Source organism: Microtus pennsylvanicus, chromosome 13, assembly GCF_037038515.1.
Source record: "Microtus pennsylvanicus isolate mMicPen1 chromosome 13, mMicPen1.hap1, whole genome shotgun sequence".
Lineage (NCBI taxonomy): Eukaryota > Metazoa > Chordata > Mammalia > Rodentia > Cricetidae > Microtus > Microtus pennsylvanicus.
The window spans coordinates 83,585,684-83,612,447 of record NC_134591.1 but is presented as its reverse complement, the minus strand read 5'-3'; the positions used below and the strand labels follow the sequence as shown (position 1 = coordinate 83,612,447).

General features: G+C 46.0%; 2 protein-coding genes across 4 annotated transcripts; one reads left to right on the top strand and one right to left on the bottom strand.

Annotated features, from left to right (window-relative positions):
- Nucleotides 1–1,847: 1,847 nt before the first annotated feature.
- On the bottom strand, nt 1,848–23,441 carry Sdf4 (stromal cell derived factor 4). 3 transcript variants are annotated; one of them, XM_075946787.1, is made up of 7 exons: nt 23,144–23,441; nt 19,527–19,856; nt 15,699–15,835; nt 14,585–14,698; nt 3,066–3,224; nt 2,704–2,879; nt 1,848–2,284 (listed from the first exon to the last, which is right to left on the bottom strand). In XM_075946787.1, exons 2-7 carry the CDS (start codon nt 19,829–19,831, stop codon nt 2,108–2,110), a joined length of 1,068 nt encoding a protein of 355 aa, XP_075802902.1. In that variant the 5' UTR covers nt 19,832–19,856; nt 23,144–23,441; the 3' UTR covers nt 1,848–2,107. The 3 variants fall into 3 exon arrangements, with proteins under 3 accessions (XP_075802902.1, XP_075802903.1, XP_075802904.1); XM_075946788.1 differs by having other exon boundaries at nt 22,893–23,252; XM_075946789.1 differs by lacking the exon at nt 23,144–23,441 and adding an exon at nt 22,886–22,994.
- Nucleotides 23,309–26,764, top strand: B3galt6 (beta-1,3-galactosyltransferase 6). Its single transcript, XM_075946786.1, has one exon. It carries the CDS (start codon nt 23,320–23,322, stop codon nt 24,538–24,540), a length of 1,221 nt encoding a protein of 406 aa, XP_075802901.1. The 5' UTR covers nt 23,309–23,319; the 3' UTR covers nt 24,541–26,764.

Here is a 26,764-nt window from a genome sequence, read left to right as displayed (position 1 = left end):
ACACTGTCTCTCCTGAGGTCAGGTAACACTAAGGTGGTCCTTCCTCCCCTCAGAACTCTGCTGTCCTTGGCTGTTAGACCTGGACAAGGGGCTTAGCATCGCACACAGGTAACCAGAGGTGCAGAGAAGACTAGATGTGCCCTGTATTCCTAGGGACTCCCTACAGAGGATCTGTACAGGACAGCAGGCCCCTTCTGCTTGGACCACACTGAAACTGAGTAGCTTCCATGTAACTGAGAAGATCACGGGCAGTGGCTGGTCTCACTGTGTCTCCTAATCACTACAGGGGAAACAGCTCTGGGATAAGGCACTAGGGGCTACAGTGGGGCCCTACTCGCCCCCTCAGGGCAACAAGGGACCTAAAGCAACTCCCAACAGGCTGCTGCCCCTTGAGTACCAGACTGGAAGCCATCAGACTCTCTAAAAGACCCGGTGCTTGCCAGGGGAGCACTACACCTTCATCTCAGCTGTGACACTCCAGGCCAAGGCCGTGAGCAGGAGCAGGAGGGTGATGAAGTCTGATAGTCTGCCGAGAAGTCCCTATTCCAAAGCAGTGTGTCCTACTCTTTGGGATACTCAGAGGCTGGGATCTGCTTGTGCACATGATCATTCTAAGTACTGAAGTCTCGTCTTTGCCTAGAAACAAGCTCAGGTACAACCACACTCCAATGACTATGAGGAAACTTTCTGGTAAGCCACAGCTTCGTGGCGATACACAGATTAATAGAAATGGGTTAATTTAAGATGTAAGAGCTAGTTAATAAGAAGCCTGAGCTAATAGGTCAAACAGTGTTGTAATCAATAAAGTTTCTGTGATAACCAACAAGCAGTCTTTGTTTACACACCACACAGAAGTAGGTTCCTATGTCATCAGGGTCATCTAGAGCAGGCCTAGGATTGTGACGAGCTATCAGCTGTCCTGACAAGCCCGCTCTGCCCCTGTTTAATACCAAGACAATGGCCCTGAGCACCAAAACAGATCTTCAAAAACACTGGCCCAGAACTTTGACCAGCTCAGACTCCATTGCTGATCCCAACCGCAAGGCCCAACTTGATCCCACACAGCCTTTCCCATGCATGAAACTCCATTACTCTTTCATGTCTTGCTTTCAGGTCCTGTTTTCACTTCTACCATGAGGAGAATCCATGTCTACTGAAAGCTAGACACCCATTTAATCAGTGTCCACCTCAAAGGTGTCTAGTGTAAACTACCTAGCCACGTTTTCTTTTTTCATCTAAAGAATGACAATGTATTGCTGGGCATTGGTGGCACATGCCTTTAATTTCAGCATTTGGGAAGTAGAGGCAGGTGGATCTCTGGATTCCAGAAAAGCCAGGGCTACATAAAGAAACCCTGTCTTGAAAAATAAACAAGAAAGCAAGCAAAAAGAAGAGGTGAGAAGAAGGTAATTCTATTTTTAAGGAATGATTCTTGTGATGACAAATATCTGCACTTTCTCATAGGGTGAGATAGGATCCTGCAAGGTTCAAGAGTTTGAGGAAGATCCCGCCCCAATGACCTACCAGACCTTACCAAGGAGGTAGCACCTGCAGAACTGTACGGCTGATTAATTCCAGAGAAATGTGATCTACTTTATGTTAATCTTTCAGTTTTCAAGGAAATTGCAAGAGTTGCATTTATTCCCCACAGTGTGGTGAGCCCACGGAGGGGCCCAGCCCAGAGCTCCTGGACCTGACGTGTAAAGCACCCTCAACTGAACCAACCACTCCAAGCAATTCTCAGAAGTAGAATGTAGCAATTGAGAGAGATTTAGCAAGCCAACGCAGCTCAGCCCATGACTGGTACAGAAGGGCTGCTGCCTCAGACACATGCTGGAGAGGACACATAGCCTAGTAAGCACATCTTTAATACGTCTGGGCCATGCTATGGCAGAAGCTGAACCAGAGCATATGGACACAGCAGAAGAAAGGAGGTTCTGGGACAGCACTTTTAGGGGTCATGGTAGCCCCCAGACACAGAGTAGGTAGCATTTCAAACCCACCCTGGGACCCAGTCAACCACAGGTCTCACTAGACCACAGGCCCCTTGAGGTGTAGGAAGGGTCAGACAGGAGACTGGCAGCCTGGCTCCGGCTGAGGGGCATGCTCAGAACTCCTCATGCACGTTGCGGGCATAGTCCATCAGCTTGCTGCCAGTGAAGAACTCGCTATACTTGAGGATCTCCTCAGGTTCCAGGTGGTGGTTCTGGTTCTCATCAGCAATGGCGATCATCTGCTTGGCTTCATTGAGGGCATTGTATTCGTTCATGGGGTCCATGTAGTTCTGTGAGATCCAGACATAAGTCAGCGGCCTATACCTGGCACCCTATCAACAGGGAGGCCCTGTGCTAGCCCAGAGGTCACTTCAGAAGTGGGGCTAGTATGTGCTTCCCATTCTGGTTCCATGCAAAAGGGGCCTTAGGAGTCCCTAACACAGAGTGGAGGATGTAGCTCTGAGATGGAACAATTATTTAGCATGGAATTCATCCTGAGCACCAAATCGAATTTCCAGATGCCTTCCACAGACTAGGGTGTTGCTTTCTAGAGGCTACAGGTTTCACAAGACTTTCCTATCTCTTGAATGCGAGTACTAATGCTGATGCCCCCGCCCCCCAATCTCATCATCATGTCAGCAAGCCCCCTTTTCTCTGGGACCTCACTATAGGATGAACCCACAGCCCCCAAACCCACACCCTTGCTCACCTCCAGCTCCTCCATGGTCACAATCCCATCATGGTTGGAATCAATCAGTTCCTCAAACTCTTTCTTCCTGTCTTTCACCCAATTGTCATCAATGTCTTGGCCTTGCTGGTTCTCAACAGTGCCCACGGGCAACGAGATGAATTCAGGCAGAGACAGCTGCTTATCGCCATCCTGGTCTGTAGATAAGGGTGGGGAGAGGTGGTGTTCAGCTTGGGCTTTACCTAAAACACCTCCTCAGAAACCAAAACAGGATAAGCCCCCCCCTACCCTGAAGCGCGGTGTCCCTTTCAGCAGTGCAGTGCTCCTAGCCCACTGGTCACCCTCAGGTCCAGAACAGTGTCACAGTGGGTGACAGGCCTTACCCAAGTCCCGAACAATCTCCTTCACCATGAACTTGAGCATGCCCCGGCTGTGCTCAGGGTGAAGGAATGAAAGGAACTCATCCTCAGTCAGCAGCAGGTCTGCAGGCGGATTGTCTGCCTGGTACCAGCGACCTTTGAGGTTCTCAAGGACTTCCTGTGCTGTGAGAGGCAGATTAGTGACTATTAGGCATGCTGGACACTAACGCAAGCACCCACAAGGTTTTACTTGAACTTAAGACGGTCGTCATCTTCTGGGCTCAAGACTAAGGGTGCTAGCCCACCACCCAGAAGAGTCTGGCCCTTGGGAGGAGACAAACAGGACCCCCGGACACTGCCCAAGCCGCCTTCCCTGCACGCTCCAAGTTGTTTATTCCTCATCAGAAACGGAAATTTCACCGAGACTGAGGCTGACTCACCCTTATTGACGTCTATAGGAACAAAGGTGTCATTTTTGTTCCTCTGTACGTTTTTATGTGCATTATCATTCGGAGAGTATAGAATGCAAAAAACCCAGTTTCTAGAAATGACTGCAGCAGTGAGCAAAGCTTCCCATGAACTCTAGAAATGATTGCCTATGCATCCTCTAATGTCTCCCATGTTCCCAGGGCAGAAATCAATTTTCCTCCATGTGGGATTCAAGACAGTCAGTGACTATGTACCATTGCCTATGCATCCTCTAATATCTCCCATGTTCCCAGGGCAGAAATCAATCTTTCTCCATCTGGGACTCAACAGTCAGTGACTATGTACCATTGCCTAGGCTTCCAAGTTGCGCAGCTCCAGGAACCCTAAGAATCGTTGCCTGAGTCTGACTCTGGCCACATCCTGACTGTAGCAGCCCCTCTATTAACCATTAAGTGCCTGGTCACCACAGACAGGCCAAATGGCCAAATGCACGGTATTTCCTGTGTTAATCTAACCTGACTAACAGGACTCACTTAAAAAATGATGGGGAGGGAGCTGGAGAGATGGCTCAGAGGTTAAGAGCATTGCCTGCTCTTTCAAAGGTCCTGAGTTCAATTCCCAGCAACCACATGGTGGCTCACAACCATCTGTAATGAGGTCTGGTGCCCTCTTCTGGCCTGCAGGTATACAGACAGATAGAATATTGTACACATAATAAATAAATAAATATTAAAAAAAATAATGGGGAATGGGATACATTGGCTCAGCCCTGTAGTCCCAGCTGCTTGGGAGGCTGAAGCAGGCAGCTCATTTGAATGATTATCTCATAAAGTAAAAATAAAGACAAAAAAGTGGTAGAAGGCAGACTTCTCTGCCAAGACTCCCACCATGCACTGAGGGAGACCTACTAGCATTATACAAAAGAGATTATAAAGCATAGGCCTCTCCTCTAGGATACTATCAAGGGCTTAGATCACCTCAGTCAAAGGCCCTTCAGTGGGTTGAGGACAGGATGTGAATACACAGGCTTTAACTGTTTTAATGATGAGTGTCCCTCACCGTCTAGGGCACTTGAATACATGATCCCAGTAATGCTACCTGGAGAGGTTTAGGAGGTGAGGCCTTGTTGGAGAAAGTACATTCCGAGGGGCAGGCTCTGAGTGCTTACAGTCTCTCACTTCCAACTCATGTGCCCTACTTCACGCTTGCAGTTCAAGATGTAAGCTTTTGGCTTCTTGCTCCTGCCACCATTCTGGACTCTAACCCTCTGGAACCATAAGTTTTTTGGTCATGGTACTCTATCACAGCAACAGAAAAGACTAATAGAGAAGTTGGCACCAGACAGAAGAGTGTTGCTGTAAAGAATCTGACCTGCTGGTTTTGAAGAATGAGAAGATCAGGGAATTTTGGACTCAGAAAGTGTGTGAATGCTATAAGCAGAGCTTACAGGGCCATGACAGTAGGAACCTGGAAGATGGTAGTGCTAGGAGCAAGGCTGTCTGTACAGGCCTAGCTCAAGAGGTTTCAAAGGGAAACAATATTAACAACTGGGCTAGAGGGCATTCTGGTAATATTTTGGCAAATAACCTGGCTGCCTTTTGCCAGATTTTACCCAAAGCTAAATTTAAAAGTAATGAAATAGAAGTTGAAGAGATTGTCCGGTGATTAAGAGCATGGATTACCTTTGCAGAGGACCCAGGTTCAATTCCTAGCATCCATATGGTACAATGGGGTAATCCTTTTGTATGATGTGAATATGTATTACTCTCATTGGTTAATAAAGCAAGCTGATTGGCCTATAGAAAGGCAGAATAAGGCTAGGCAGAACAGTCACACTGAAAATGTTAGGGGAAAGAAGAGAGGAGTCAGAGAGTGCCAGTTGTCACTAGCCACATGGCATACACAAATCAACAGAAACGGGTTACCTTAAATGCAAGAGCTAGTTAGTAAGAGCTTAAGCTATGGGCCGAGCATTTATATTCATATATTCAGCCTCTGAGTCGGTTATTTGGGACTGGGCAATCAGGACGGAGAAAACTCTGTTTACATATGGCGCCCAATGTGGGGTGGGGATCTACATAAGACCTGAGAAAGCTTTAAAAAGTATCTAAATAAAAACACAGCCACACTGGGCTTCCTAGTCTCTCATGCTGGCCACGTTACAGAGACACATCTCCAGACAACTGCCCTCGAGATGGAGCTGGCCACCAACCTCCATGAGCAAAGTGGCATAGTAGATGTCATAATCTCTCACAGGCCGCAGTGGAGAAAGGTGTCTCTCGGCTGCTGTCTTCAGACCTGGGCTGTGAGTGCCAGCTCGCTGCATGATGGATTTGAGGTTTTGTTCTCACAGACATAAAAGATTACAGATACACAGTAAGGACAGATTCAGGCAGAAAGAACCTCTAAAGGAGTTACAGTGCATTTAAAAATATATGTAGGCTTGGGAGAGAAAAGAAAAAGGGTAGAGAAGGTCCTTTAAAAAATGAAGTAGGGCTGGAGAGATGGCTCAGAGGTTAAGAGCATGCCTGCTCTTCCAAAGGTCCTGAGTTCAATTCCCAGCAACCACATGGTGGCTCACAACCATCTGTAAGGAGGTCTGGTGCCCTCTTCTGGCCTGCAAGCATACACACAGACAGAATATTGTATACATAATAAATAAATATAAAAAAAATTTAAAAAATAATTGAGTAATGGGCAGGGTGGTGGTGGCGCACGCCTTTAATCCCAGCACTCGGGAGGCAGAGGCCTCTGTGAGTTCGAGGCCAGCCTGGTCTAGAAGAGCTAGTTCCAGGACAGGAACCAAAAGCTACAGAAAAACCCTGTCTTGAAAATAAAAAAAATAAAAAATAAAAAAGTAAAGGGGCTGGAGAGATGGAGAGATGGCTTGGTGGTTAAGAGCACTGACTGCTCACCCATATGGCAGCTCACAACTATCTGTAAAAAAAAGTTTCAGGGGATCTGACACCTTCACGCCAATGCACATAAAATAAAGTTAAATAAATAATAAAAAAATTCTTTAAAAAATTTTGGCTGGCCGGGTGGTGGTGGCACACGCCTTTAATCCCAGCACTCGGGAGGCAGAGGCAGGCGGATCTCTGTGAGTTCGAGACCAGCCTGGTCTACAAGAGCTAGTTGCAGGACAGGCTCCAAAGCTACAGAGAAACCCTGTCTCGAAAAACCAAAAAAAAAAAAAAAAAAAAAAAAAATTTGGCTGCTAAGAGACCTTGGATTATGAAAACTGCTATATTAACCAATCCTATATATTTTTAAATTATTTTGAGTTCAAAATTTAAGTCAAAAGATGTGTTACTTTGGGGGAGAGGTTATGCTTTTGTTTCCATAGGAAATGAGAAGCTATGAAGTCACTCTAGGTTAAGAAAAATCAAATTTGAAAAAAAAAAAAAGAAAAATTAAGTTTGATTGAGAAAGACCCCCTGAAATCCTGACTACAGACTTGGAAAATAAACCGAGAGCAACTACAAGACACATGATGTGTATTTTACCTGCTCAACATATAACCAAAAAAGCATCTATGGCTCATTTGTGTACAATACACAGTCTATACGTACATTAATACAGACATGCATGTCACCTTTAAAAGTTTATGTATTTTTGGAACAAGTGGACCAGACAGCAATAAAAACGGCCCAGATGATCCAGCATCCAGAACAGCTTCAAGGCTGCTGAGATGCTCCATCCTCACACAACACCCCAGTCAGGACTGAACAATCATCCTCATTTTCTCAGGGTCACCATTACCAGTGCCCTCAATCAATAAGAAGTCTGGAAAACTATGCCCACTCTCCCAAAATATTGGTTATAAATGTTTGTTTTCATTTAAGGGGGTTTGTGTACAAACTGTTATTGGTCTTGTGGTGAGCCCACAAGTATTATACAGCAAATGTACAGCTGACAGATCATCAGACGATCACGGTCAGTGTACACATGCACTCCATCTGGAGAGCCCATTCTACAGAGCTGTGGGGGCATCTGTCCTTTGGATAAGTCACTGTCGGTTCTGTAAAATCTTGTGAGATCATGACGTTTCTCCCTCTTATAATATCCCAACAGTGTATCAGTGCATAAACCTGACTTTTCATTTTCCTGTAGGGCAACCAGATACCTCCCCCCACACCATGAAGCCATGGTGTGAAAAGGATTCGGACAGGCCCTTGTTCTCATGGCCAAAATCCACATAAAAATATTCCCCCGCAAACCGTCTTTATTGATAGTGGTCACTGAGGTCTTCTGCTGACTTATCAGGCTACTAATACTCTGTATTACCCTTCACTTTGGTCTCAACTAACACAGGATCATAACCCAGGAGATTAACTGCTTATACAGGAAAAAGGCCTGAGTCTCTAAAACTAGCTTCAGAGGGAAAAAATTCTCACCTGGGCACCCTGCTGGAGTCAAAAGCAGGGTCCCCAGAAGAGACTCCTAACTGAACCAGTTAGATGCTAATGCAAATCAAGCCCACAGGTCAGTATAGCTACCAAGGCTGTGCTCTCAGCAACAGGGGGACCTCTCAGCCATGACCCCTCTGAGATGTAAAGAGCTCCTTGCCAGACCCACCAGTTTCTTATGACTGTGAAAGTGCATGCTTGATACTCTTGTCACTGCCTATGGAATTGTTAACTTGTCTGTAAGCCTATATAAACTGAAAGCTTTGTGGAGATCACTCCTTTTTACCCTTTTCTACCCTTAGCTTTACCTTTGCCCTTATCCCTTACTCTCACCCTTATGTCTGATGCCCTGCTCTTAGCCCTTATGCTCATCTCCCCTAAGGAATAAAAACCTTTAGGAAAAGCGTGCCTAAGTCATCAGTTCATTCTCCCCTCAGATCCCATTCCCAAGCCAGTCCTGACTTGTCAGAGAAGTCCTACCCTGAACCCTGAGCGAGTGCTGAGGCTGGAACTCAGAGCTCCCGATAGGTCATAGTCAAGAAAAGACTAAATAAAAAAAAATTAAATTCAAAATCTCTTTCTAAAAGAAGAAACGGGGATATGATAGATATGATATAAAAATGTGGGGAAAAGGGTAGATTATTGAATCTACTTTAATCAAAAAACCAACTGTTAATCTCAAAATATTTTACATTGGTATAGATTTTGGTTTATTGATACGAATTTAAAGTTAATTTTGTTATACTGTATATATATTTCTACTCTTGCTTAAGATATTGTGTTTATACAGTTCATTTAAAAATGTAATATAGCCGGGTAGTGGTGACACACATCTTTAATCCCAGCACTCCGGAGACAGATACAGGTGGATCTCTGTGAGTTCGAGGCCAACCTGGTCTACAAGAGATAGTTCCAGGATAGGCTCCAAAACTACAGAGAAACCCTGTCTCAAAAAAACCAAAACTATATAATTAAGAAACACAGATTAATAGTCATCTGTAGTTGTCAAACAGAGTCAGTTAGGTTTTCTAGGTATACAAAGATATTTCAGATATATAGGTAATCATCAAGCACTTCAAAGACCTGCAGATTATGGCATTTAAAGTGCTTTAATAACTTGGACTTTTCACAATAGTGAGACACGTCTGCTCCTGGCAGCACCAGTTCACTTCAGAGAAGATGAAGGACATCAAAGAAACTCCATATGGAGTCTGTTTTCTTTAAGGCAAAAGCTAGCCACGTGGGCAAAGAGACTGCTCTTGTCTCAACTGCGGAGAGTTACTGTCCAAACTGGGGCAGCAGGACACAAAAAAGGTAACTGCCGAACTCTGCCAACATAAGGTAGGACAGTCCTTCAAAATCCCATGCTTCACAGAAAAGTCTGTCAGCTATGTTCCAACATAACAGAGAAACTTTGGATGACTGTCCAGGCAACGAGATGTCCCGTTCTCAGGTAACATTTCATCCTTCTGGGGTCTTTAGTTTTTTTTGTTTGAGGCAGGGTTTCTCTGTGTTTCCCTGGCTGCCCTGGAATAGATCAGGCTGGCCTCGAACTCATAGAGATCCACCGGCCCTTGCCTCCCAAATGCTGGGATTTAAGGTGCATGCCACCATGCCCAGCCCCTTTTGGGGTCTTTAATGGAGTTAAAGACTAGATATTCATAGTTATAATTTTTCTTAGTTATAACCAAAGGTCAATAAATAAGATATAAAACTTTAGGCTTGCCAAGATAAGATAGATAATAAAATAATTCTTAATAACTATTTTTGTTGTATATAACCTTACTATGCTAAAGTTAAAACTTTTCTTTTTAATTAGACAAAAAGGGGGAAGTTCTATGGGATAATCCTGCTGTATGATGTGAATATGTAGGCTAGGCAGAAAAGCCAAACTGAGCCGAGCGGTGGTGGAGCACGCCTGTAATCCCAGCACTCGGGAGGCAGAGGCAGGCGGATCTCTGTGAGTTCGAGACCAGCCTGGTCTACAAGAGCTAGTTCCAGAACAGGCTCCAAAGCTACAGAGAAACCCTGTCTCGAAAAACCAAAAAGAAAAAAAAAAAAGAGAAAAGCCAAACTGAAAATGTTGGAGAAAAAAGGGAAGAGTCAGAGAGATGCCAACCAGCTGCCAGGGAAGCAAGATGCTAGAGGACAGGTAAAACCATAAGCCATGTAGCAATACACAGGTAAACAGAAACAATATAATTTAAATGTAAGAGCTAGTTCATAATAAGCCTGAGCCACTGGCCGAGTATTTATATTCATATATTCAATCTCTGAGTCAGTCATGGGACTAGGCAGTCAGGACAGGAAGGCTCCATTCACAATATGGCAGCTCACAACTGCCTGCAACTCCTCTTCTAGCTCTCTTGAGCACCAAGAATGCACAGGTGCATATACATATATGCAGGCAAAACACTCATACATTAAAAAAAAAGTAATGGACTAATTAGTTTTCATAGAGTTTTTTGTTTGCTTTATTTTTTCAAGAAAGGATTTCTTTGTGTAACAGCTCTGGCTGTCCTGGAAATCACTTTGTAGACCAGGCTGGCTTCAAACTCACAGAGCTCTTCCTGCCTGTCTCCTAAGTGCTGTGATTAAAGATGTGTGTCACCATTGCCCAGCTTGGTGGAGATTTTAAGACAGGAAAATATTGAATCTGTGGTGTAGTTACTATACAAGTCTACAATGAAAAAGAACAAGTGGGGAAGAAATATAAAATGTAGTTTGGAGAAGAAGAGAAAGAACTAAGAAACTTAATGTCACAGCCAAGACATATACTGGAAGAGCTTGTAACTTGTTAAAGAGACTAGTGTCATTAAAGAGAGGCCTAATCTGCACTGGAACAAAGGGACTGGTGTCCGTAGTGGGAAAACCCCACTCAGCTAAGCTTCTAACTTATAAAGGGAAAAGGCCTAAGAAACTTTCTGCTCCTAGAAAGAGAAAATGAAAACTATTACTAATGCGGTTCAAGGGGGAACCATTCCAGGCTGGCAGCTGAACTTTGCAGTGTTAACCACATGGTACTTTAGCAACATAAGAGTCCAAGAGTGAAGAAGTGATGGAGTCTTCCTCTATACTCGCAGAAAGTTGCTGAAGCCAGGCAGCTTACGGCAGGGAGGTCCTTGCATGAAGGCCGAGAGGCCACTGAGTGAAATGTAAAAGTGAAACCTGGGTTGTAGTAGACACCCCAAGATGTTGACAATGCCAGACCTGTGGGGTGTCTGCCAAGGAGAGTTGCATACAAGCAGTTACACCAACCCAAGAGAGAGACATGTATGCTGCAGGCAGGAAAGCAGGAGGGACAGCATTATCTAAACCCTCTGATACTGGACATGGAGTTATAAGATTTGGTATCTGCCTTGCAGGATTTCAGTTTTACTTTGGTTCAGTATTTTTCACTATGCCCCCCTCCTGACTTTTGGAATAGTAATGTATATTCTGTACCATTAGATGTTAGAAGTATATAATTTGCTTTTTCTCAATTTTACAAGGCATTACAATCAACAGATTGCCTTGTGTCTCAGAAGAGATTCTGGACTTTTATGCAGTTCCCTATGGGTGTTAAGAGCACCTTGCTTGTAAAAAATGGGATTCATGTGACATTTCAGCTGATCTTGTTCAGTCAGCCCAGAAGAGAATGTGTGCTGGGACAGCCTATCTCCCGAGACCGTCTGTCTCACTGGGTACATAATTTCAGGAAGGAGTTCAGACCCATAGTCCCCAACACCCTCAACCCATCCGTATAAAGAGTTACAGCCAGCTTTTTCCTTTGGCAGACCCCTCGATTTGCCACACGAGAAAGGCTGCCTCTCATATTAATAAACATATATCATCCACTGAAGGTCAGACCCTGATTCTTTTCTGCCTTCTGTCCCTTTACCCTGCCTCAAAATCTAACAATGGGGAACTGGGCACAGAAGTGCACACTTTTAATCCTAGGGAGGCAGAAGAAGGTGGATCTCTGGGAGTTCGAGGCCAGCCATAGCTTGAGAGGCCCTCCTTGCTTAGTAAGCCTTCCTAGAGACCTTGAAAGATATACAGAAAGGTGCCCTGTGGTTTAGTCTTTGCCAAAATGCTTATGTGAAACACTGCAGCATCCTCCAAGTATCCCTCACCTCCTCCACATCCATGACATCTTTAGAATCCCACTCTGAGGGCTGGAGAGACAGCAAGGAGATAAAGACCACTGGTTGTTCTTCCAGAGGTCCTGAGTTCAATTCCTAGCAAGCACATGGTGGCTCACAACCATCTGTAATGAGATCTGGTGCCTTCTTATGGCCTGCAGGCATAAATGCAGACAGAATACTGTATATATAATGAATAAAAAAAATCTTAAAAAGAAAAAAAAAGAATTGTTTTTTGTTGTTGTTGTTGTTTTTGGTTTTTCAAAACAGGGTTTCTCCGTGTAGCCCTGACTGTCCAGGAACTCAGCAATCCAACTGCTTCTTGCCTTCCAAGTGTTGGGGCAAAAGGCATGCGCCACCACTGCCTGGCAGCTTTTTTTAATTATTTTAGATTTTATGAGTATAAATGTTTTGCCTGCATGTATGTGTATGTACCACATATGTGCCTGGTACCCTGGGTATCAAGATTCCCTTGCAACCAAAGTTACAGGTGGTTGTGAGCCACCATGTGGGTGTGGGGAATCGAACCCAGATCCACTGCAAAAGCAACAAACCCTCTTAAGCACTGAGCCAACTCTCCAGTTCCTGCCACCTTAAGATTTTTAAATAATCAACGGAATCGTAAGTTACTGTACATGAAAGATAAAGAAACAAAAATCATATAAAAAAAAGCTGTTTTCCTGTACGTGATGGTTTTTTTTATGAACACAGTTTGTTATGCGTACACATCAAAGCTGCTTTCCTGAAGAAGTCTTGGTGTTCTGTCTCTTTATCAGAACCTCAATCTTATGGTGTGGTCACGAGACTATGGGGCTGGGAAGTATACATAAGGTAGGTAGTGATTTTAATGAGAAGTGCCCCCCCCCATAGTCTAGGGTTTACAATCCTCAGTTGAAGTCACTGTTTGGGAAGGTCTAGGAGTAGAGGCCTTTCTAGAAGTAAATCACTGGGAGTGGGCTTTTGAGTCTTGCCTACTTCCAGTTCACTCTGTTTTACGCTTGTAGTTTAAGATGTGAGTTCTCAGCTTCCTGCTCCTGCCGCCATACTTCCTTCCTGCTGCTGGTATGGACTCTAACCCTCTGGAACCATAGGCCCAAATAAAGTCTAAGTTGCCTTTGGTAGTGTTTTAGCACAACAAAAACGTAGCTAATACACAGGCTCAAGAGAGTCAGATGTGGCTGAGTAGGGACCTCAGGCATGGAGATCTTTGATAGTGTAAGATCTAAACACCTCCAACTAAGTCATGAGGGCAGATCAAGCTCAGAGACACAGGAGTGGCGACATGTTTCACTCAGGATAGACACAAAGAGGCCAGAGTCAGACTACATTCCAAAGAAGTCACAGAGGTGAGGGTACCAAACACCCTGTAGTTCTGAAAGGTATCTTCAAAACAACCTGGACAGGCATATACTAGCCTCACTACAAGAAAAGGACGAGGACCTTCAAGAACCTCCAGCAGTCACCATGAAATGAAGGACAAGTAATGGAAACATAAAACAGAATAAAGGAGAGGAAAATCAGATAATCTCTTTGGGAGGGATTCTCCCAAATTCTACTTAGCCATGTAGAATTCCTCTCACCAACAATACTAGTACTGTGGAAACTAAGGCAGGAAAACTACTTTAAGTGCAAGGCTCTAACCTTCGGTGTGAGATCTTGCCAAAAAACAAAAACAAAAATGCTGGGCAGAAGCAGGCAGATCTCTGAGGTCAGCCTTTTCTACAATTCAAGTTCCTGGACAGTCATGGCTACACAAAAAAACCTTGTTTTGAAAAACAAAAAACAAATAAGCAAAACAACAATTTAAAAAAAAAAAAGGAAGAGGAAAAAATAGAAAAAAAAGGACAGAACTAAAATACTGGTCATCGTGGTAGTCAGTGTACGTGATCATGTGATCACGGCAGTAAAGGTTTCCAGCAGCTGTGCTGCTAGAAAGGCGTGAGGAGCTACTCTGTAGACCCTGGCCGCTATTGAGGTCAGCTGCACAAACAAACTGAGGAGGAAGAGCACAGGTGTGCAATGTGTACATCCGCCAAGAACTATATATAATGTGTCCAGCCCAGAAGTGGCAGCATTGGGAGTAAAAGGACCCGAGTCCTTACCCTCCACAGGCCAGATAAGGGCTGTAAATGAATCACCAGGAAATGAGGTGAAGGGGAAAAGGTCCAGGACTGGAGGCCGTAACAAGTAAGGTTCTTTAGTTATGCGTTATAAACCAGCCATCCAGACTTCCCTTCCTGACAAGCGCCCCTGAGGGCTTCCTATTACTCCCAGCTTCCTCTGAGTCCTGCTCCATGTCCCCAAGACCAGCACGTCTGCCCTCCAAGCCAGACTGTCCACATCTCCGTCTGGAAGTGATGTCACTCTTGAGGTCCCAGGGCACTGCTGAATGTTGTGGCTGTCACTGCCCAGCTCTGGTGTCTCAAGGCCTTGACAAAGGCTGCTCCCTCAACTAAAGTCTCTCTTACTCCCTGCCTCTACTTTAAAACACCAAACCCCAAGTTTCAAGCCAAGGTAGAGTCAGCCCCCAATTCTTAGCCAGTCCACCCAGGCCAGCAGTGACCCAGGATCCAGCACTTACTCTCCTCATCCACTTTGAGCTCTTCATGGTTCCTGATGGCGTCAGCAATTTCCTTCTCATTGTGGCCTTTGCTTGCCAAAAACTTCACTTTATATTCATCCCAGGACACACGGCCTAAAAAGAGATCACCCCGTCAATATACTTGACAAAGAAAGTTGGTCATGAAAAAAGTTATTTTAGGACATCTGCTAAAAATCCTTTGGCCACAGGCAGCCAGAGGGCAGAGGGTACAAACTCCTCTGTGCTGACTGCCTAGTACTAGGGGAGGCTGAAGACATATGCAGCTCCAGATATCTTGCCAGGGTGGCATTCGGGGCAGAGCAACCAGTATCCAGCTCTCAGCTTCGGTCGGTACCCTGTATCTCCTTCCTCACCAGCAGAGTCAACTCATACTTTTATCCCCCAGGGCCAAGAGAGATACTGGCAGGCAGCACATGGCATGGGAACCAGGGAGGCATCACAAACTTTTAAAAACTACTGGGTTTGTTGGCTTCTTGAGTAGGAGTAGTCTCAGTCTGTAGCCCAGACTAGCCCTGAACTCTTAGATTCCTGTTTCAGTCTCCTGAGCACTGAGACTGTTAACTAGGATCCGGCATTACTTTTAAATTAAAATACTTGGGTCACAGCTAAGGAAATGGCTGGGAAGTAAAGCATTTCCTGTGTAAGCATGAAGACCAGAATTTGAATCCTAACATCTATGTAAAAGCTGGGTGGATGTGGAGGTCCATCTATAATCCCAGCAGAGAGGCAGAGACAGGGAATCCCTGCATAAACTGGCTAGTTAGGCTAATAGAATCAGTGAGCTCTGGACTCAAAACACCCAATGCTAATTTCATTTCAGCCTTCACTGGCATACGCACGTATGCGCCCACCCCCACACAAGAATACACACACATCAGAATTTCACAAAGAAACCACTTAGGTCCGTGTGGTACCTGCTGTGCCCTTTGGTTTCAACAGGCACACAGCTACTGTCAGAAGCTAACTCATGCCTTGAGCATTCCAACTCTTCTGTCCCTTGGCCTGGGGACATCTTCAGGTCCTTCCCATAAGGCTGGGGTATCCTGGCTGACTCCACCCACTTCCCCTAGCTCTGCCACTTGGCTCACTGTACCGTCACCATCGGGGTCCACAGCCCTAAAGTGTAGTTTGTTTTCCTTCACAGCCTCCTGGAAGTGCTCTGCTGTTTTCTCCATAATCCAGTGCTGCATCTCCTTGGCGCTGATCCTCCGGTCGGTGTTCACATCTACCCTAGGAGCAGGTAATGGTAAGCATCAGACCAGGCTCTAGGACCTTCAACTAAGAGGCAAATGCTGCTAGTTCCGGGAACTCCACAGGGCTGTGAACCTGCCACAAAGAGCGGCTCTTCTCATTTGGAAGTGTCATAGAAAACCCAGAGGCTGGAGCTCACTAGGGGCCACCAAAGAAGACCAGGGGCCGTCAAAAAGACTGTAGGGGAGCAGTTAAGTCAGGAGCTGCTATTTGAGGACAGAATAAATCATCATCGGGAACAAACTCTCTCCCACTGGAGGTACAATGGGCAGAATCATAACCCTTCACTTAATCATTCATTAATAACTATTCATTAATTTATTAACAACCCATTTAATTAATTAATTAGGTTTGTCAGGGCAGGGTTTTTCTGTGTAGCCCTAGCTGTCCTGGAACTCACTCCGTAGAACAGGCTGGCCTCGAACTCACAGAGATCCACCTGCCTCTGCACCCCAAGTGCTGGAATTAAAGGCACTACCATAACAAGCTTATAACCCTTCTAATCATAGCACAGTCTTCATACTTTACATAAACACCTTTACATGCAACCAACGTATAGCAAAGCCCTTTGGGAAAACTGATATTTTGTCCAAGGACAGAACCAAGGTCTTGGTGAGAGAGACCTTGGGACTTGGGGAGAGATTGTAGGAATCCCTAAACACAGTTAGTAGAGGAAATGTCAGGAAGAGTCTGTGTCAGGGTCAGTGAAATGGTACAGTCTCTGTGAGGAAAAACACTTGCTACCAAGCCTGACAATCTCCTCATACACACACACACACACACACACACACACACACACACACACACACACACACAGCAAATAAGTAAGTAAATAAACAAATATGGACAGTCCTTATATGATGTGGGATTCACCTCTGTATGCTGTGAATATATTTTATTACCATTAGTTAATAAAGAAGCTGCTTTGGCCTATAGCAGGGCAGGAAACCCAAGCAGAGATGGAAGAGGAAAGAAGGAAAGACGCCATGCAGCTGCCAAAGAAGACGTCAAAACCTTGCCAGTAAGCCACAGCCTGGTGGCAATACACAGATTAATGGAAATGGGTTAATTCAAGATAGAAGAGCTAGCTAGGAATATGCCTGAGCCATTGGCCAGTGTTGTAATCAATATAGCTTTTGTGCGATTATTCGGGTCATGGTAGGTGGGAAATGAAAGCCCAGTCTCTGTTTACACTTATGAGCTAAGCTACTATGAAGTTCAGTTCAGTCTGCCCATCTGAACCCTAACTTGGAAAGATACAACTTTTCTTCTGTCTTTCTTTTGGATGCTCAGAATCTAAGTATGCTTTTGCTGATCCTTTGGGTTCCCATACTCTTTCTCTAAAGCACCTTACCTGCCTACTATGTGGCTGTCTGTTACCACGTGGTGCACCTCCTTGCCAGTAACTCAAAAGGCATGGCATCTTTCCTTCTCTCTTGTCTTCAGTCAACTGCTGAGACTTACAGCTTGCCTTCCCTGGGTTATTTTTCTTTTAGACTCTAATAAAATTGTCATCCATCTTCAAAAAATAAGTAAATGCAAAACTCAGTAAGAAAAGTAGGGGGTAAATGCTGCAATTTACCATATTTCAGTGTACATTTCTACCTCTGATCAAGATACTTATACACTGTTTACATTTGGAGGTCATTGTCCTCATTTATTGCACAGTTGTTTATTGTCTAAGTCTTTAAGTTAAATAGGTATTAAGAATTGAATAGATCAATAGTCATCTATGTTTGTCATACTTATCAGGTTCTTTAGATACTTATCAGGTTCTTTAGATACATAGAGATAATATTCTGTATGGATAGATAATCTTCAACCTCTTCAAAGAGCTGTAGAAAATGACATTTAAATAACTTAGAGTTCTGTTCTGTTGAAGTGAGACACAATCGCTCCTGGCAACACCGATCTATTTCCAAGAGAATGTTGAGCACCGAAGACACTCCACTTGGAGCTTGTCTTCTTCTTGGCAAAACTGGCCTTTGGGCAAGGAACTGCCCATACGTCAACCACTGACAAAATACATAGTATCCGGAAATGGATAAGCAGGACCGTCAAATCTTGCCAAGACAGGGTAAGATGGTTTTGAAAATTTTCTTGCCTTTGAAAATAGTCTGTCAGTTATTCTAGGCCTTAGCCAAAGTTGGTTGCCTCAATGTTGCAAATGAGACTTTGGGTAATTGCCCAGGTAGCCAGTTGTCTCTGTGATTTGTTGCATGTTTTGGAAGTTGCTTAACTGCACTTCCTAATCACTCAGGTAACATTATTTCCCTTCTTGGATCTTCGATGAGGTTGAAAACTAGGTAAGTGTAGTTACTTTCCTCTCATGTCTTGGCCAAGTTATTATACAAGACTTAAGCTAGTTAGAATAGGATATTTGTTCTTATTGTATATAATTTTGTATTAGGTTTAGAACTCTCTTAGTTAAACAAAAGGGGGAGGTGCTGCGGGAAGGTTTACAGCTAGTAACTACCCGTGTACTGAGGCGTGGCCTCATAGACTATTTACCCGGATATGGAAGCACGTCCATCCATCCTGTCTCTTGTCCCCCTGGTTCCCACTTGGCTAGTTCAGGTTGTTTTGGATCTCATCTCCATCTGCCTTCAAGCAGAGAATCCTGGTTTTGTAAGTTTTCCCCCTAAATAAATAACTGTCTATCTCCCAGTTCTGAGCCAGTGTGTGATTTCTTTTAAGTGCCCAATATCTCTGCCCATCAGGTAAAAGGCAGACACGGTTGCAGAAACCTTTCTCCTAGCACTGAGAAAGCAGAGATAAAGCGGATGTGATGGTGTGGTGTATATCTTTAGTCCCAGGGTTTGGGAGGCAGAGGCCAGCCTGGTCTACACAGTGAGCTCCAGGATAGTCAGGGCTACATAATAGAGAGACCCTGTCTTAAAACACACACACACAAAGCAAGCAAGCAAGCACACAGAAGCAAGAGGATCACTTGTGAGTCCAAGGCTAGCCAGGGATACACAGTAAGGTTTTATCTCAGAAAATAGAAAGGGAGGAGAGAGGGAGGCAGGAAGGGAGGAAAGGCACAAGAGCCTGTGTCCTCCTCCCCTCATCAGCTCTTGACCTATTATAGGTGTGTCAGATCTTTTTCCTGACAGCCCAGGGCCATTCCTACTCTACCTTGAACTATTATAACCTGCTGAGACCACTCCACTTTCCACTTGGCCTGACTTTATGTTTTTCAATTGATAAACCTATAGTTGGAACAGTAATGCACAGAATCCATGAGAGGGGGAGTGGGGGCAGAGGTCTACCTGTCCTGAGGTCTTTCTGGCCATGAGGACCTGAACATCAGTGTTGGCCCTACAAGTCCATCAAAGTACAAGGTGCTAAACAGAGCAGTGGTTCTCAACCTTCCTAATTCTGTGACCTTTCAACACAGTTCCTCATGTTGTGGTGAGCACCAACCATGAAATTACTTTTGTTGTTATCTCACAATTGTAATTTTGTTACTGTTAGAATCATAATATCAATATCTGTATTTTCCAACGGTCTTAGGCAACCCCCATGAAAGCGCCATTAGATCCCAAAGGGCTGGTGACCCACACGTTGAGAACCACTGTGCTAGAGGACCAGCTTATGACAAAGGGATTATCATCTCAAATGCTGTATCCTTCAACACACACTCATAGGGGACTCATGAGACACCTACTTGGAAAAGATGACCATCAGCTTCCTCCGGCTTCTTCTTGGCTCTGAGTCCTCATCAAACCCATCCATGTCCTTCCCCAGGAAAACTTCCTGGTGGAAGTCCCTGTTCAGGTGTCCGTCCATCTCCAGTTTCACCCCATTCAAATGGTCTGGGGGTAGGATCTCATTTTCCTCCCTGTTGGTCGCTCTTTCCCGGGTGGATGAGTGGTTGGCTGGTCTGGCAGCTGCATCCATCAGGAGGACAAGGCCCAAGAGCCAGAGGCCATGAGCAGCCAGACCACAGAGGGAACTCTGCCTGGACGTCATCGCCACCAGTCAGACCATGCGACTCCTGCAAGGTGTGAACCAGAAGTAGCAGTAAGGAAGAAAGGGAAACCACAGATCAAACTAGAGCCTGGGGTACGAAAGTTCTGAGTTACTAGCACTGCCAAGAAAGCCGAAGGCTGAGGGCAGGCTCAACCTGACAAAGACAAACCAGGCCAGGTGATGATGACACATCCCAGCACCTGGTGACTCTATGAGTTTGAGGTCGGCCTGGTTTACAGATCAAGTTTCAGGACAGCCAGGGCTACACAGAGAAAATATGCTACACAGAGAAAGAACATATTTATTTTATAACATGATTTAATAATCAGGATCAACCACATATTCAAGCAGGATATGATGGCATTCACCTTTAATCCCAGAACACAGGAGATAGTCACAGGTAGAACTTTGAGTTCAAGGCCAGTCTGGCCTACAGTGCTCTGAGCTAGCCATGGATAAACAGAAAGATTCTGCCTCAAAAATTCGTGCATATGGTGCTGGTATTGGTAGCTCAGTCCTGGGGGTTGATCCCCAGCACCACAGAAAAAGATGAAGAGGAAAAAAGGAAAAAAGAAAGGCAACAGGTGGTATTTTTACTTTTTAAAAAGAAACTGGAGGGATGTAACAGGAATGTTCTTTGGGCCACCAACCAGCTCCCAAATAAAGACAGAGAGACTTATTATCAATTAAGAATGCTCAGCCTTAGCATAGGCTTCTCCCACCAGCCCTTTTTAACTTAGTTTAACTTGTTTCTATTCATCTACATTTGGCTCAGGGCTTTTTACCTTTCTTTCATTCTGTATGTCCCACTGTGCTGCTTCCTCTGACCCCTGGCATCTCCCTGTTGTCTTTCTTTCTCCTGGATCCTAAATTCCTCCTCCCACTTCATCTCCCTGCCTGGAAGTTCCACCTATACTTCCTCCCTTGCTATTGGCCATTCAGCTTTTTATTAGACCAATCAAGTGCCTTAGGCAGGCAAGGTAAAACAGCAACACATCTTTACATAATTAAACAAATATTCAGCAACAGAGGAAGGCACTTGGCCAGGCTGAAGTCCCAACTCAGTTGTCACCACTTCCAGATGCTGATCTAGTCAGTATGTCACCTCTACATATCAACAGTACAACCTGCCAACAACACAGCAAGGCAAAACTGACCCCCTCCCTCCCTGGTTACTATTACAATGTTTAGTAGATAGCTGTGGTCACACACTCTCCAGAGCTTGGCTAAGTCTTCTGATCTCTTTGTGTCTGTTTCTTACTAATCACCCCCTACTTTCCACCTCAGTGTTTTGTGTGGAGTGGGGGCACACACTGTGTGCCGAACAACTGAAAACCAGTCATCAGCAAACACCTGCACCAACCCAACAGAGACTACACACATACATCCACACGTGTGCCTCCATCAACATGTATCACTTAGGAAACGCTAGGAAAGCTGAAATGTCCGTGAAGTCTTATTTTACCAGAACGTGGAAAACGCATTTACTTCTTCCCAGTCTATCTTCCTGCCAATTTGCTGGCCTTCCGGGTGCAGCCTGGTCCCACCTATGTGCAGTAGCTGTCTCCTGTTCTGCCCCTTGAAAGGACCTTGTCAGACTTAGCTTCTTTTTCCCAACACTGCCAAGCTATTAGAACCTAAAAGACATTCAATCAATGTTGTCTTCAGAGACACTAAATACTACTCAAAAGCATAGAGTAAATCCATTGGAACAGTACTTAAGATGTGCCCTGGGAAGTACAGCCTACCAAGAGCCAGGAGCTAAAGGAGACTGTTGTCACCCAAGGCAAGGAGCCCCGAGATATGGTTCTATTCCTGATGTCTCTACTCTTCTGGCCATGGAAACACCAGAACCAACACAACTTCCCCGGGTGTTAATTATACTTTGCTCCTTGAAGAACAAAGTTCTCAATTCTAACTATTCTGATAAACTATGTGGAACAGTCACTTATATATCATACATAAAAAGCAACCCAAAACAACCAGGACTCCATCAACTGACTTCCTCATACTGGTTCAGTTTTTTCCTTGCCAATGCTAGGCAAGAGTCCCCACTACTACCCCACAATGGTTATTTATCTTAATGCAAAAGTTTGCAGTATAGCTAAGCAAGTTGGGCAGCTGCTCTCTTCCTCCCCACCTAACCTGAAATCCCTAAATCAGGATTTCAAGGAGCTTCATCTTGTCATAGTCCCTATACAAATCAGCTCTCAGCAAGTGGTCAACAGAGAAGCTACTAAGACCTTCAGAGGTGACAACGGTACCTCCTGACCTGGCATCAACAGCAGTCCAGTGACACATATATCAAAGTAAGTCACAACTGTTCTATTTTATGATTAGCTGTTAATCTCTGTCTGGGCCTAATTTATAAGTTAAATGTTGCTGTAACTATAAACCTGAGTTTCCGATTTCAGGAACCCACAGAGTGGTTGGAGGAATATTTGTACTTCTTTGCCATCCTTACATACATTACAACTCTGATGAAACCAGGCATTTTTGTTGTTGTTGTTTGCTTGCTTTTGTTTTTGTTTGGGACAGGGTCTCACTATTGAGCCTTGTTTGGCTAGGAACTTGCCAAGTAGAGCAGGCTGGACTTGAAAGTGTTGTGCAAACTTCCTGCCCGTTGGGATTACAGGCAAGAGGATCAGAGTTCAAGGCCAGCAGCCTCAGCTAAATTCCAGCCAATCTGAGCTATGTGAGACCCGTCTCAAAACTCACAATAACAACAGCAAAAAGGAAAAAAAAAATCAAAAGAAAAAAAGACCATCACAATCTAAAAAACAGCTACATAATCTAAAACCGTCCAAAGGCTGTTGGAGGACTGGTGTCTTGGCCCAGTTAGTAGAGTATTTGCCCCGCATTTGTAAGGTCCTGGATTCGATCTCCTCCAGCAACACAAAATAAGGATGTAAATAAAAATAAATAAAAGCTCTGTCAATTTAGGAACTGCACTCAATAGTACCAAACAGAGCTACCACCAAAGCCGGGCCAGGTATGAAGGTTTTAGCACAGGCCTTCAATTTCCAACTCGTAGAACTAGAACTCATGGCGCACATTTTACCGAAGACAAAACCGGGATAGAGATGCTGGAACACAAGCTGAGGTCACAACGCCAGCCGGTAACACAGCCCGAGCCTCAGTCCCCCGCGGCTCCGTGAGTTCCGGAATAAGCAGGCGGGCAAGAGGGCGGGCGCACTCATAACAGGGCGACGGCGGGGTCAATCGGGATCAGACCCAAAGCGACCCGAACGGTGGACGCGTGGCCTTCCAAGCCCGCCCCTCACAAAGCAGCTTCAGGGACCCCTCACTCACCCCCGGCTTTCTGGAGCGCCGGGTCTAGGGAGCGCAGCTGGGCGCCCGCAAAGTCTTACGCGGACCTAGATTCAGGCCGCCGCCATCTTTCTTCCGGGAAGGGGCGAGTAAGACAACCGGGAACCGTGAGAGCGGGCACGGCCTCTGGAGCGAATCTCGGAGGCGCCATCTTTATTATGGGCGGAAGCAGCCTCCGAGAACCAACCAATAAAGCTGGCGCGCGAAGTCACGTGCCACGCATCCTTGACCCAGGCCTCGCCTTCCACGCCGCCCCGGCTGTCAGATTCAGGCACCCAGTAAGCGGGTTTCTCGGGGCTCCTCCTACCGCTACCAGGGCGAGCCCGCTACGCGGGTCTCCGAGCAGCGCAGGCGCCTTCCAGCCTCCGCGCTTGCGCACTCGGCGACCTCCCGCCCGCACCATGAAGGTACTCCGGCGGGCTTGGCGGCACCGGGTGGTGCTGGCCCTGAGCGGCCTGGCGTTTTGCAGCACCACGCTGTTGTATTTGGCGCGCTGTGCATCCGAGGGCGAGACGCCCGCAGCCGCCGGAGCCGCTCAGCCCCGCGCTAAGGCCTTCCTGGCGGTGCTAGTGGCTAGTGCGCCCCGCGCGGTGGAGCGTCGCAGCGCGGTGCGCAGCACGTGGCTGGCACAGGGGAGGCGCGGCGGCCCCAAGGACGTGTGGGCGCGCTTTGCTGTGGGCACCAGCGGCCTGGGCTCAGAGGAGCGGCGCACGCTGGAGCTCGAGCAAGCACAGCACGGGGACCTGCTGCTGCTGCCCTCCCTGCGCGACGCCTACGAGAACCTCACGGCCAAGGTCCTGGCCATGTTGACTTGGCTGGACGAGCACGTAGACTTCGAGTTCGTGCTCAAGGCGGATGACGACTCCTTTGCGCGCCTGGACGCCCTACTGGCAGAGCTACGCGCACGTGAGCCTGCACGCCGCCGTCGCCTCTACTGGGGCTTCTTTTCTGGGCGCGGGCGAGTCAAGCCCGGAGGTCGCTGGCGAGAAGCTGCCTGGCAACTCTGCGACTACTACCTGCCCTATGCTCTGGGCGGTGGGTACATCCTGTCATCGGACCTGGTGCATTACCTGCGCCTCAGCCGGGAATACCTGCGTGCATGGCACAGTGAAGATGTATCGCTGGGTGCTTGGCTGGCACCCGTGGATGTGCAGCGGGAACACGACCCGCGCTTCGACACAGAGTACAAATCACGGGGCTGCAGCAATCAGTACCTGGTGACACACAAACAGAGCCCGGAGGACATGCTGGAGAAGCAACAGATGCTGCTTCATGAGGGCCGATTGTGCAAGCAAGAGGTGCAATTGCGCCTCTCCTATGTCTATGATTGGTCAGCACCACCCTCCCAGTGCTGCCAGCGCAAGGAGGGCATTCCCTGATGTCACTGCATGTGCTAGGGCCTCTCCGGACCCAGGTCAAGCTGCCTGGACAATCTGGCCAATTGTCTGGGGTGAGCCTGGTTAATGCAATTACTGTTGAGGCCTTGGGACCTCAGTTCATTTACTGATGGCCAGAGGCAGCTAACAACATCTAGTCCGTTCCTTGGAGGGTATGCTCATTCGTGGTCTTGTGTAAGGCCTGCCCAGGGGTTGTATGGGTTTGTACATTGCATATGCACCCCACACACACCCCAGTGTAATGCCACCTATCAGCCATCTGGGGTGTGAGTGCAGGGGGCCTTCGCCCTTGATGAGTTTATAGTACTGCATTCTGTCCCTACTTGCGATGTGCAGCTCACTGCGCTTTTTCGCAGACTGTTGGATTCATCTGTGTATTGCCATCAAAGTGTTACTTGCCAAAATTGTCATTGTATCGTTTGGACAAAGTTCCATTCTGTTGTGTCTCCTGTTATGTACAAGTCTGAGATTTGACTTGATTTTCAAGTCAGCTAGCTTAGAGAGTATTTTGTCTCTGAAGATAGTTTGGTAAATGTAATTCCGTTTGCTTGAAAACTATTTATAAATATTGTAAATTTGTGTAGATAAGATTTTTAAGTTGAAAGCTTAACTTGTGTGGTGGTGCACAACTTTAATCCCAGCACTCAGGAGGCAGAGACAGTTAGGTCTCTGAGTTCAAGGCCAGCCTGCTCTGCGGAGAGAGCTCCAGGACAGTCAGGCCTACACAGAAAAACCCTGTCTCAACCTCCACACCACCCCCCAAAAATAATTTGAGTATGTGCAAGTCTTAATTTTTTTTAACTTTTTAAGAAAAATACTTTAATGTCAAAACTTGTATCTGTGTATTAATCTATCGACACCCTGAGTGGCCAACCAGTTGCTGGGCATATTTAAAACAGAAAATTATTTCAACTGTCCATTTCTCTTTCAGGTCTCCTAATAAGTCCCTTTGTTTTTGTTTTTCTGAATAGACCACTTTTAAGGCTTTTCAGAGAGCATGAGCTTATGACTTTAAGGCACTTGGCAACTAGGATGTCCACACAAAGTTTGTCTTTCAGATATGCTTGGTTTGTTCACACAAACATTCCTAACAATATCTAAGTTAAGGCAGAAGCAGGTGGATCTCTGGGAGTTCAAGGCCAATTTGGTCTGCCTATTGAGGAAACCTGTCTCAAAAAAGAAAAGAAAAAAACCCAGACGTCTCACCAAGCTGGGACCAGTTGTTTGGGCAGAAATGCTGCTGCAGGTTCCACTGAGGAATCTCCAGTGAATACATTTCTGAAGCGTGCTTGCTTGACCGCTGCCCACTGTGCCGTCCCGTCCTTCAGTTGTGGTAGACAGAGGATGGCACCAGTCAAAGTCCAGGAGATCCTTGAGAGCGTAAGCCAATGGCCAGCACTAACAGGCAGGCTTGAGGGGTCAAGCACCAGAGGTCACTGAGGCCAGGACCACAAAGAGAGTCTCGAGTCCTCTTGGTGTCAACACGAACTATAGAAGCCTCTCACAGGAACTGTGCGATCCTAGAGACCATTTCCAGACTTCTGATTTTTGTATCATTTCACTGGGTAGCCGCTTTGGACTAAGGGGTCATTGGCATACCATCCCCAGCTTGGGGTTATCTCATTAGCATATCACGACCTGTCCTGAATTAGGCTTGTATGTGGACTGCCAGGGGGCTTGCTTCTGAGGCCTGGGTCTTATCAAAGCTATCTGATGGCAAACTCAAACATATTATTTCAAGCTCCTATCTTTATAGTATGGGATCAAGTTTTGTGGCCTGTAAGGGTCAGATTAGGAGGCCTAATACACTTTCTGTAGTGATCCTGAAGAAGGGATGAGCTGGCCTGTCTAGACATTGTTCTTGTCTGTAAGATGCAATGGGGCTTAAAGGGGTCATGCCCTCTGTGGCAGCGTGAATAAGCCTGACCCACAAAGGTCCATAGGGAGTGGCACTATGAGGAGTTGTGGCCTTCTTGGAGAAGGTGTGACTTTGTTGGAGGAGGTGTGTCACGGGGGGGGGTGGAGGGGGGAGGACTTTGAGATTTCAGGAGCTCAAGCCAGTTCACTTCCTGCTGCCTGCAGATCAAGATGTAGAACTCTCAGCTACCTCTCCAGCACCCTGTCTGCCTGCATGCCACCATGCTTCCTGTCATGATGACAATGGACTAAACCTCTTAACTGTAAGCCAGCTCCAATTAAATGTTTT

Bases quoted from the DNA above. Each gene is read 5' to 3' on its own strand.
- Sdf4 (XM_075946787.1), bottom strand. From the start codon at position 19,831: ATGACGTCCAGGCAGAGTTCCCTCTGTGGTCTGGCTGCTCATGGCCTC. The intron at 15,836-19,526 runs GTAGGTGTCTCA...ACCTGCTCCTAG, and splicing joins CTGATGGTCATCTTTTCCAA to GGTAGATGTGAACACCGACC. The intron at 2,880-3,065 runs GTAAGGCCTGTC...CCTTATCTACAG, and splicing joins GGAGATTGTTCGGGACTTGG to ACCAGGATGGCGATAAGCAG.
- B3galt6 (XM_075946786.1), top strand. From the start codon at position 23,320: ATGGGCGGAAGCAGCCTCCGAGAACCAACCAATAAAGCTGGCGCGCGA.